The sequence below is a fragment of the Ostrea edulis genome, chromosome 9 (genome assembly GCF_947568905.1).
Source record: "Ostrea edulis chromosome 9, xbOstEdul1.1, whole genome shotgun sequence".
NCBI classification, from domain to species: Eukaryota; Metazoa; Mollusca; class Bivalvia; order Ostreida; family Ostreidae; genus Ostrea; species Ostrea edulis.
The window spans coordinates 28,912,565-28,925,454 of record NC_079172.1 but is presented as its reverse complement, the minus strand read 5'-3'; the positions used below and the strand labels follow the sequence as shown (position 1 = coordinate 28,925,454).

Here is a 12,890-nt window from a genome sequence, read left to right as displayed (position 1 = left end):
AACACACCTATAATAAATTCACACTTACAGTAAAACACAGTTACAGTGAACACACTTATAAAGGATTCATACTTACAGTAAAACACGGTTACAGTGAACACACTTATAATAAATTCACACTTATAGTAAAACATGGTTATAGTGAACACACATATAATGAATTCACACCTACAGTAAAACATGGTTACAGTGAGCATGTTTATAATGAATTTACACTTACAGCGAAGTTTCATTCCCTGTAATTTAAAACTTACAGTGAAACTTCTCTAAACTGGTTGGTTCTCGGACCGAACCAAACGGCCGGTTTAGAGCGGTGGCCAGTTTACCAGAAAATTTAGCAGTTAGAGACATTTTATCTCAATTCTCTCAAAGTAGGTTTTGTTTACTTTGATCTGGTAGTCTATGATCAATTATTGGTGGAGATCAAATTAGTCGCTTGTACAAAAATTTACCTACCGATTATTATTACAAGAAATATTCTCGCCGAATCATCTAATTTGAAACTGAAAATCTATAATGAGGTATATAAAGAAAACACAGAGGCCTTTTATTGGAATTCCTCTTACCTATAAAGACTCTGTTTACATCCATTGCTATGTCATTAACAAATTTGTTTTGACGTTTTTGAAAAGTACAATAGTAAATATGAAATTATAATTTGAATATTTCTTAGGAATTCTAAGTCTATGGAAACCAAGAAAATTAATTTATCTTTTGATAATTATCATTAACAGTCATGGGTTTGTTCTTTATTAACTACCGCTTATATCCATACGATAGGATGGTGCAACAAAAAGGTATTAGATACTGTATTCATTCAATGTTTAAAATATCTGTTTCTTACATTTTGTACAAAATTTGGAAGGGTCACTTGTTTGTCCCCAGCACTTCACTGTAAATGTGTTTTATTGTAATTGTCCGTCCCCAGCACTTCACTGTAAGTGTGTTTTACTGTAATTGTTTGTCTCCAGCACTTCACTGTAAGCATGTTTTACTGTAATTGTTCATCCCCAGCATTTCACTATAAGTGTGTTTTACTGTAATTGTTCATCCCCAGCACTTCAATATAAGCATGTTTTACTGTAATTGTTTGTCCTCAGCACTTCACTATAAGTGTGTTTTACTGTAATTGTTTGTCCCCAGCACTTCACTTTAAGTGTGTTTTACTGTAATTGTTTGTCTCCAGCACTTCACTATAAGCATGTTTTACTGTAATTGTTTCTCCTCAGCACTTCACTATAAGTGTGTTTTACTGTAATTGTTTATCCCCAGCACTTCACTATAAGTGTGTTTTACTGTAATTGTTTATCCCCAGCACTTCACTATAAGTGTCTTTTACTGAAATTGTTCGTCCCCAGCACTTCACTTTAAGTGTGTTTTACTGTAATTGTTTGTCTCCAGCACTTCACTATAAGCATGTTTTACTGTAATTGTTTGTTCTCTGCACATCAATGTAAGCATGTTTTACTGTAATTGTTCGTCCCCAGCATTTCACTTTAAGTGTGTTTTACTGTAATTGTTTGTCCCCAGCACTTCAATATAAGCGTGTTTTACTGTAATTGTTAGTCCCCAGCACTTCACTATAAGCATGTTTTACTGTATTAGTTGTAGAATTTATCAGAAATTCTTACCCTCGTATCTTGAATCCCTGAGGTCAGGTCGTTGATCCCTAGATCCATATCGATCTCTTTCCCTGGGATATCGTTCTCTATCAAAAACGTCCAGCATGGGTCCATGTTTGTCTCTTCCATACCCCTCTAGAGGGCCACGCTTATCCCTGTCATATCTATCAGGGGGAGGTCCCCTTCTGTTCCTTTCATAAGGTTCTGGGGGTAGTGGTCCGCCCCGCTGTCTGTAAGGGCCTCTATTACGATCTCGGATATCCTCTGAGTGTGGCGTTGGTGGTAGGTCAAAGCGGTCGTCATAGGACTCCCTTTCTCTTTCCATATACCTACCACGGCTGCTGGTTTGTTTGAAAATTAACGGGAAAAGCAAAGGTAAATTAAGTTTTTCACAGTAAGCAACCAAGGCTATGGAATAAGTCTACATGTCAACTGCAGGTTTTTGCCACACAAAACACTTTTCAAAACAGTGTGCATAATCTTAAATATTTATGCCCCCCAACCCCCTCCCCTTAAAACAAAGGGCATATCAGTTTCACCTGTCGGTTGGAAGACTCAAGTGTTTCCTGACCAATAACTATAGAAACATTTGTCCAATGGTGATCAATCTTCATATGCAGATTGATCATGACTAGTCAATGATCCCTATTGATTTTCAGGTCAAAATGTCAAAACAGTCATGGAGCTTTCTGGCATGCAGAGATCCGCTGTTGTCCAACCAATATCTAGAGAACCTCTTGCCAAATGGTCATCAATCTTCATATCGTCATAAGCAAGTTAATAATGTCTAGGAGATTACCCCTATTGATTTTCAGGTCAAGATCAATGTGCATTATTGCATACTTAAAGAAATTATCGTTTGATTGATACTACTAAAGATCTATCACTAAATCGTCATGAAAAATAGGCAAACATTAAATGAATAAAGTAAACACTCAGGTTCCTTACAAATGTGGGAAAGAGAGACTTCACATTAAATTCAAAATAATATTTTGTGTACTGTATATAAGAAAGTGATGATAAACACTAATCAAACAAAAAAATCAATTAAAATACAGAGGATATTTACTGTACAATTATTCATTTTAATGGGGTAAGATTTTCATTAAAAAAAAGAAAAATAATCATGTTTCTAGAGACCCGATTTCAAGGTTTAAGAGCTGTTATTCTTGATTGTATTTCAATTTCTCTTTGTGAATTTAAATTTACAAGAATGTCCATGTCACAATTAAACAACAAATATCAAACCCCTGAATGATGTTACAGTATTTTTATGACTGATAAAATGAAACAGTTGAACACACATTTCCGACTTTAATACTCCGAGCTTTAAAGTCAGTGCTACATACTTTTTGGACACTTATTCTCTTACAATTGAAAATAGCCACAGGAGGTGTTGTCCAGATCCCTACCTGTCTGATCTTCCTTCAAACTCGGCCCTGGGAGGTGGTTCATGACGACCTTCATATCTGCGCTCCACCGGGGAGGGGTACCTGCCGGATCGACGCTGGTCATCCTTGTCTCTCCCCTGACTCTCCTCCTCCATGCGTCGGTCTTTGGTGTACCTACTGTTGTCATCCCTCCTGTCCCTGGGAGAGGGTTCTCTTCGACTTCTTTGGTATTGAGACCCTGACCTAGTAAACAGAAGTACAATGTTCAACACTTGCTACTCAATAACCTTCACTAAAGAAACACGCTGTATATCATGTTCCTATCTCTTACAGTTTCCATGTCTAAGGCATGACAGACAGATGATGGACAAAGTGAGTCCTAAGCTTTGTAAGCAACACAAAACTCACTGAGGATGTTAAAGGTTTACGTTGAGATTTAAATGGGCTGTCCTAACAGGACTAATACTCCCTGCAGGTATATCTGGTAAACTTTAAAATCAACAGGAATCATCCTTATCCCAAGACTAGTCTGCGTGTGAAGTATGATGACTCCGTGTAAACAAGGAAATCACTTACGGCCAAGAAACCATTTTTCTATCTCAGAGTTCAGTTTGCCTCATCTTTGACCTTTTGACCCCAAAATTGGCAGAGATCATTTTCATTCCATGACAAGTCTGTGTCTTGTGGATGGTGACTCCAAGTTTGAAGTAAATTAACTTAAAGTCCAGAAACTGTTTTCCCATATAATATTAGTGTCGAGCTCGCTTGACTGATGAACCCAAAATCACTTGAAAGAATCCTTGTCACATGCACTCACCATTGATGTGGTAGTGTTAGATACATGATCTTCCTACTAGCTCTGGCTAGTGGGTTAACCCTTCAGCTTAATTGATAAAGCACTGGACATTTGTGTCCAAGGTTCTGGGTTCGATTCTCAGCAGAAGCATAAACCAGTTTCAGTTAAATTTTGGTGGCAGCAATGGGATTACATTGATTAAAGCTAAATTCCCTCAGCAAGTAATAAATAGTTTTTCATATTTATTAACCAGTCAATCAGAAAGATTTGATCTTTTGACTCCAAAATCACCAGAGATGATCCTTGTCCCATATAATCACAATTCATGCAAATCTAATTACTTCAGCATGAATATAAAATGAATAAATAGTAGCATTTTATTATATGCATGGCCAATGTACTTGACAATTGGCTCTTTCAAGTAATATCAAAAGGGGGCATTTCCATAACCATCAAAATCTGTTTGACAATTCATCACTTAAACTAAAATTAGTTAAAGCCCAAAAATGATATTCTATGTCCTGCTGATGCGACCATTGACCTCTCTACCCCAAAATTGCTAGATATGATCACTTTCCTGTGTACTCGCTATTGGTGTAATGTAAATCAATTCAGTAAATATAAGGCAATCAGTAAATATAAGTTTTGTCTATGAACTATTGAACTTGACCTTTTGATTCTATGATCATTAGGATTTTTCCTCTCTTGATAATAAAGCTACAAGTGAAGTATCAAATCAATCAAACAAAAAATGTGGCCTGCAGATTGAGTGTCTACTAGCTCAGTGTTACACAGACACATACTCAAACACACACGAACGGTGCCGTTATGATATTCCCTCTCCAAATGAACTGCCAGGAGATAATAAAGTTTTACAACTTCTTGACCATGAAGACAGTTAAACAAAATGATTTATATATACTCCCTCAAAGTTTGTTCGCAAGGGGGTATAATTACAAACTGCTAAATAAGGACTGAATTTGATTTTCAAAGAATCTCTTGTTCTTGATAATGATAATACTTTGTATTGTACTACTGCTCTTCAAAATTTCCAGAAATAAATTGTATTTCGATGATATTTCCCCTTTGGAATATCCACATCTACCTACAGCAACTTGTAACCAACTGCTGTATTCGCAGATCATAGAAATCCAGTAACAAGTGTAGTATGGGGGTCCTCTATTACCTCTGAGACTCCGGGGGTGAGTACTCTTTCCTGCTGTAGGACTCCGGCATTTTAATGCCCGGGTCCGGGGAGGGCGTTCTTCTTCTCTCCTTTACTGGGGGACTTGGTCCCCTCCGATCCTGAGACTTATACTGCTTGGACCGGCTGTCCCCATACTCTTTAGGTGAAACTCTCTGCTGCTCATAATCGTCACGCCTTGAGCTCCTCTGGTTCCTGTTATCCAGTGGTGGATCGTACTTTTTAGTTGGTGAATTTTTGTCTCCTCTTGAATACACCTCGGAGTCACTATTAGATAAGTAATCCTTTTCTGAATCTTTATGTTTCTTTTTCTGGTCCTTTTTGCCTTTCTTTTTGCTCCCCTTTGGATCTCCATGATCAGGAGTTAATGATCGATCTTTTTTCTCCATTCTAGGTTCCTGTGACAGTTCTCTCTGCTTCCCTTTTTTGTATTTTTCCTTCATATAGTTCTCTAACTGTAGTTGTGCCCGTATCGCCTTCTTTCCTTTCTTGCTCATGGGTGAGTTTCCTTGTTGCTGAACCAGAAACTTCTCGTATTCATCTGGTGACCTCCTTGACCTTCCATACTCTGCCGAGGGTGACCTTGATCTTGATATGGAGCGAGAGGGGGAACGTGACCAAGGTGACAATTTTCTAGCAGCTGTTTTCTTTGCAAGTTCATCTTCATACTCTTCCTCTGACTGGAAACTCAAAATGGGTTTCTCGGTTTTACATTTGATACTCTTGATTTTAAACTTCTTCATTTTCATTTCCTGGTCCTCCTCATCAGAAAGTTCCACATGTTTCTTCTCCAGAGATTTCTTTTTTTTGTGCTTTTTCTTTGGAATATCTTGCTCTTCAATTCTGAAATATATGCATTATAAGTAATTGCAATACAACAAGATGCTTAAACGTATATCAAAATAAGTTTATTCCATATTTAAGCATAAAAGCAAAGACACTTTATGAAGAAAGAAATTTCATAAAAGATTTCAACATTAACTAGAAACTATATGTAGATGTAGTATATGTATAAAACATACATATAAAACATAATAATTCTCTTAATGAAGACTAAATTCTGTCGTATTCAGAAACAGTAAAATGTCACGGTACCTCTTCCTCGCCCCAGGACTTGGTGATCGCATGTCCTTGGCTTTAGGTGACTTCATCTTATGCTTTTTCTCCTTCTTCTTCTTGCTGAAATTTTCATAAATCATCAGATTTAAACACAGTACAATTACAAGAAAGTCACCCCCCCCCAACCACTCTCTAGATTTAAACATATCTTTACAATAGTTTCTATGACACTGCAAATTACTCCGCCCTGGTGGTGGTGATTTCTGGCCCCTATTCCTTTCAATTCAGCACATAAAATATTCATTACCCTTCTGAGTCTGTTTAAAAGTATATTCTAAAATACTGTACATGACTATTTTAGCAGGATTTATATTATAGAACTTTTGGAACTATACTCATATTGCTGCACTCAAATGTGAAATTCTTGATCATACATTGGAGAAGTACCTCTTCATGATCCTAATTATAACAAACAGTGCATCAGCTAAGTTTTAAATACTTCTTCTTAATTATACCACACAGCGCATCAGCTAAGTTTTTAAAAATACTTCTTCCTAATTACAGGTAAACTTAAATATCTCGAATTTGTTAGAATCGAAGAAAAACTTCGAGATATCTGAGGGTTCAAGAAATTGAATTTAATGAATTTGACACGGAAGTTTGAATTTTGGTGCTGATATCTATACTAAAAAATAAAGTCTTTTATTGTTTAATTCTTGATTTCTATATCACTTTGATGTGTTTAGTGTTTACTTTGACTTGTTATAGCATGTGTAAACGTGTATTACGACAAAATTAAATTCCTATTTCAATACTCGTGATTGTTAATCATCGTGTCATCTTACGTATAAGTGTGCATTTCATTCTCACCTCCAAACACCCCATCTGCATAATTAGAAAAAGCTCCCAAACCAACAGCTTGGGGCTAATCAGGCGTGATTATCGGCAATGGTTCTACGAAGCCCGTGCTAGACCCAACGGACTGTAAAATTAGCATAACAGGATTATTGTGTACTAGGGGTGTGAAGTCAATGAAGCGAGAAACTTCTTGGACTTCGAGATAACGCTTGTGTTTTTAGCACTTGGGACAGTGAATCTACTTCGAGATAAGCCAGGCATTTGAGATTTCTGTGTTCGAGATAACGGTTTTTATTTAAAATCATGAATATAATAAAGCTGCCCGGGACCGTTGACTCACTTCAAGACATCCGTGGTATTTGACATATCGATGGTCGAGATACTGAAGTTTACCTGTATACCAAACAGCGCATCAGCTAAGTATTAAGTACCCTCAAAAAAGTACACACAATAGTGGACAGTTAATGGATGTCTTACCTTGGCGACCTGGATTTTTTGTACTTTTGTTCTGGGCTTTCCATTTCGTCTTCACTGCTACTCAGCTGTATGAAGAAGAAAAAACCATGAACTTATTTAAAATCCGTTTGTTCTTTCTGCAAATGAAACTCATCCATTTTCCTACACTGTTCTGTGTTCTCTTAGTATAACATACATTGATGAAACCTTTAGCAGTTTTATATGTATGTAAAGGTAACTTTTCTTTTAATCACAGCATTAGTAGCAGACTGAACAACAGACAGATGGACAGACTGAACTACAGACAGATGGACAAACAGGTCAATTACTAAATGGCCATTCTGATAAATCTCAAACATCTTTTAACTATCTATTAGTACACATTTTCTTATTTTAAAAAATTACCGATTGTGACACCTGGAACAGTCTCTGATACCTTTATCAGTATCCTAAACAGACTGGGTATGCTTCAGCTGCTCGGAGCATTTTGTGTGACATGTACATGAATTACATCATCTTGACATGCTGAGCATGAGCAACAATGCACTTACTGGAATCAGTCGATTAATTTTCAATCGATTCACAGCCACTTCTGACCTTAGAAAATTGGAGTTTTCACCTAGATCAGCAGGGGCAAATTTTAGCAGTAAGTAATAAAGGTACTTATATTTTTATCTTTATTTCTTATCATTTTTATCAAGTTTGTGATATATTGCAAAGTTAGAGCTGCTGGTAAAAGAAATTACTAGTAGTCTAGTATTACACCTTGTTCACATTGCCAAAGTAGGTCATATTTTCTGTAAAGGTCAGAGATCACATGCTTTGCACTTTTGAGTGGCCATTTTCACAAAAAATCCTAAGACTACAATAAAAATTTTGTCTGTGACTTATATTCAACCAAGTGTCACTATGTCTTGAGTTAACAGAAATATTCTTGGTATTACGGGTTGATGAGATTGTTTGTATAAAATGTTGATGAGATGTTGATGAGATTGTAAGTGTGGTGGATTGGAAATGTTAGTATCAATGGTTGATGAGATTCCTGGTATGAAAGGTTGATGACATTATTAGTGTTGATGGTTGACTGAAAATTCATGTTGATAAGATTGTTAGTGTTGACTGGAAATGATAATATCAATGGTTGTTGAGATATTTTCAGCAGTTCTTACTATATGAAGTCACCCGACAACATGCTGAAACTTTTGAGTACTAAAAGAAAGCTTCACAGACACTGACAATGTGTATTTTGCATTGTGATACTTTCCCATTTCATTTTCTTCTAAAAGGATACTTACTTTCTTTTGAATGGTAATATTCTCCCTGGCCTCCTCTTGATTCAACTGATTTAACTCCTTCTGAATCAGCTGCCTCTGTCTCTCTAACTCTAATTCCTTTTTGTAATCCAAATCTAAAACAATGATTTTCATGTATATTCTTACTAGGACAAGTGATTTCTTGAAAACGGAGTGCTAAGTGCATATGGAAATTCCCTAACTCTAAATACACTCAGAACAGCAAAGACAGGCTTCACAAAATGGATTTCCCCATTTTCTATTTTTAGATTTGTATGTAAAATAGAGTAAACTGAAAGTACATTGTTTGTAGGAGATATATCTAATACACAATGCTTTAATTTTTCTGCTTGTTACAAATATCTCTACTGGAACATGTTTTTGGCATGAACTACATTAAAATGTAAGTATCATCACTTGAATGTTAAGTTTTAAAGCAGAATGAAGAGCATATCTATCGTTGTTGATTCTGTTCCCGATGCTTCATAAGATACACAAACCTTTGAACTGCATTCAACATCAAAGTTATCATCCAAATTTACCTCTGATCCAATGAGTAAATGCTATATGACATGATTATCACTTTTTCACAAACTATCAATTATATCTTCTAGTTAAAAATATTTAAGTCTCATGCAATTTCCAGTTTCATTAATGAATTAATGTAGCATCATTAATGTGATGCGGGGTTCTCATGACAAAATCATTTGAAACAAAAGAAAGTTAAAAAAACAGGAGTTTATGAAAGTGTCCTTGGTCTCCATCAAAACTAATGGATAGGCAGGAGAGAGACATGAAAAAATTGTTTGTCAATGAATTTTCCTCACACTTTGTAAAAACATAGTAATGGGGACACTGAATACAAACCTGTTCAAGTGAGGCTTCTTGTCATTGAAGGGAGTTATGATCATGAAATAGTTACCTTCCCTTAAAACTGGTGAGAACTAATCAACATTACTCCATCCATAGTCCTGTTAAACTTCTTTTAAAAATTATTTTCAGTCTGAAATCTACATATATTATAGGAAATGGTCATCCTTTCAATAAAATTTTCCACATCTTTTCAGATTTTTGTGGTTTTACTAAATTTTACTACGTAAAACCCGTTTTCACTATATTACAGACACATTTACCTTTCTTTAATGAGAAAATTGCCTATGAATTTTTTCTCAATACACATTGAAATAAAAAAAATTTATGGACTTAATGAGTCATATAGGATTATGAAATAATCACGCTCACCTCAATGTTAAACTACACCAACATTTACTGTGTACTCTTGTACTACTAAAACTGCCTTTTATCATCAAATGTACTTAATTGTTAATTTCAATGCTTACAAATTAAATCTATTCTGAATATGTTTTTCAAATTCAAAGGAGAATTCATGGTGAAATTAAAAAAAAAATAGTATAAGAAAAAAATCCCCAAAATGATGTCTAATTGATTATTTCATTTGCTTGGGTTTGAGAGCCTTACCACTGTGACATCACAATATACATTCAGCTATAACGTCATAGCCTACTACGAGACATAAAGTAGTTGAGTAAGCTATGATGTCATAGCTAGTAAAGCGACAACAGCCAATATTATGACGTGGAGTTTCTGATATAACACATTTCAGTCATGTGATCAGTGCCCTGTCCTTAATAAAACTAGAATGTGAAGGATTCAGAATACATGGGACTCAGTGATCATTGTATATATTTACTTATCTTCACATAGGACTCAGTGATCATTGTACATATGTGTATATATTTACTTATCTTCACATAGGACTCAGTGATCATTGTACATATTTACTTATCTTCACATAGAACTCTGTGACCATTGTATATATTTACTTATCTTCACACAAGTCATAATAAAACTAGAATGTGAGGGATTCAGAATACATAGGACTCAGTGATCATTGTATATATTTACTTATCTTCACATAGGACTCGGTGACCATTGTATATATTTACTTATCTTCACACAAGTCATAATAAAACTAGAATGTGAAGGATTCAGAATACATAGGATTCTGTGATCATTGTATATATTTACTTATCTTCACATAGGACTATGTGATCATTGTATATATTTACTTATCTTCACATAGGACTGATCATTGTATATATTTACTTATCTTCACATAGGACTCTGTGACCATTGTATATATTTACTTATCTTCACACAAGTCCTAATAAAGCTAGAATGTGAAGGATTCAGAATACATAGGACTCAGTGATCATTGTATATATTTATTTATCTTCACAGAAAGGAACACACATGCTAAAATTAGAATTTTCAAAATTCTACAGTGTAGTGTTGTTAAATCAGTTTAAAATCAGAACTGATTAATCAGCAGGATTGGTTAAAGCAAACTGACTGATGATCAGCCAAGAATTGAATCTATAACTTTTGTCTTGAAGGAATACTAGATTTTATGTAGTAGCTGAATTTTAAAATAATATCATCATTACTGTTCTAATAAAGATTAAAATCTTGTACGCAGTAGTCAGCTACATCATCATTTCCAGAATTTAACGTCGATTACAATAGGAAAACACACATTTCAACACGAGTAAGATTTACTAGATCTAGAAATGAAAAGAATCATCGTCACTATTAGCTCAAACACTAGACTGATTATCTGTCTAGTCACTCAAACTACAAGAAACAGTTAGTCCTAAGAACAATGTCTTTCTGAACAATTGATTTAAGTTTGCTTTCAGGATGATTGAAATTTTTGTTTAACTGCAGCTTTCCGTTTCAATCATTTTGAATTACACTGAGAAGCTCGGTCGGATAAATCTGTGCAAATCTGTAAAAAGTTACTGTGATTTCCTCCAAAACACTGATTGCAAATATATTTTATTCATATTAGCAGTTCTTATTGTTCAGTTTAATGATTCAAATATTTTGTGTAAATTCTAGTGTTGTGTGGATCCGGAACAAACCCTGCTTATTGTAATAGCCCAGACATTTAGAACGTTTGACGTTAACCCCCGAGAAGTTATGCGATATTAACAAAATCTCTTTTTTTTCCGAAAATAATAAATGAGAAGAAAAAACTGCAGTAATATGTCGATTATAATCGATTATTAAATCTCAAATTGATTGTTGGAAAGTGATGACCTTTTCGACTAATTTGTAAATCAATGGTGACAACACTACTAGGACGTGACAAAATGATGTTGGACATACTGATCCTTATCACTGTGTTTTACTGATGACATGAAAAAGTCAACAGATCAAAAACTACTACACATACTTAATGACCAGCAAAATGCTAAGAAAAATTTCCCCTTGCAGTCAGAAATTAGTTTGGTGTGACAAACAGACCTCAATTGTTATCATACAGGTTATATTTGAAAATATCTAATTCTTCACCACCTAAATTCTGTAGTCAGAATCAATTTTTTGTTGAGGTTGTGACGCATATTCTTCATGTGACTCGTTATTACATACATAATTTTCCGTGAGGTTATAAATAGGTACAAATACATTTGTTTAATGCATTTAGGGAATGAAAATCAGTTACACCCGTAACTTTGCTATATCCGATTTGATTTTTAAACTAAGAAATATGAAGAATGCTGCTGGGGACTCAGAAAAACTTCATGATATCTTAAAATTCATTGTAACTGTGTTCATACTATGCAAGATTTACTGTATGAAACAAGACATATATTCTTTTACACCAGTCTAATGAAGAATTAACACGAAGATTCAATTAATTAAGTGAAATATACCAAAAAAAAAATAAGTATGAATGTACTTCCTGTTCCCAGCTGTTTGAGGTGACAATACCTTACCTGTCTTAACAGATTTGGTCTCTCCTGTTCCCAGCTGTTTGAGGTGACAATAACTTACCTGTTCTAACAGATTGAGGTCTCTCCTGTTCCCAGCTGTCTGAGGTATCACTGTCACTTTCTTGTGCTGCTTTCTTCTTACTAACAATGGAGCGGATTTTTTCTTTTTTGGTTTTACTGTGGCTGCGGTGATCAGAATCCGAGTCACTACCTTCAGCCTCCTTCTTGTAATGTTTTGGCCTTGATCTGGGTTTATCAGGGCTCTCCTCTCCTCTGAAAAATGTATATTCTTCATAAAAAGTCATTGCATCAAGTACGTACAAGTGTATTAGGGTAGTTTCACCTTTCTAATTTAAAAAGACATCATTTTCTGTGCAAGAGATTACACAAAAATTAACAGAAACTTGTTGGG

General features: G+C 35.0%; 1 protein-coding gene across 9 annotated transcripts in view; it reads right to left on the bottom strand.

Annotated features, from left to right (window-relative positions):
• LOC125657583 (zinc finger CCCH domain-containing protein 13-like) overlaps window positions 1–12,890 on the bottom strand; it is a 32,958-nt gene that overhangs the window by 16,060 nt on the left and 4,008 nt on the right. For 5 of the 9 annotated variants that reach the window (XM_056150062.1, XM_056150063.1, XM_048888250.2 and 2 more), the window contains exons 3-9: window positions 12,540–12,751; window positions 8,682–8,794; window positions 7,408–7,472; window positions 6,109–6,192; window positions 4,996–5,856; window positions 3,035–3,256; window positions 1,632–1,963 (exon numbers count right to left, since the gene is read on the bottom strand). In XM_056150062.1, coding sequence (XP_056006037.1) covers window positions 1,632–1,963; window positions 3,035–3,256; window positions 4,996–5,856; window positions 6,109–6,192; window positions 7,408–7,472; window positions 8,682–8,794; window positions 12,540–12,751 — 1,889 coding nt within the window. The remainder of the gene's footprint in view (window positions 1–1,631; window positions 1,964–3,034; window positions 3,257–4,995; window positions 5,857–6,108; window positions 6,193–7,407; window positions 7,473–8,681; window positions 8,795–12,539; window positions 12,752–12,890) is intronic. The other 4 variants (XM_056150064.1, XM_056150065.1, XM_056150067.1 and 1 more) reach the window with 1 other exon arrangement.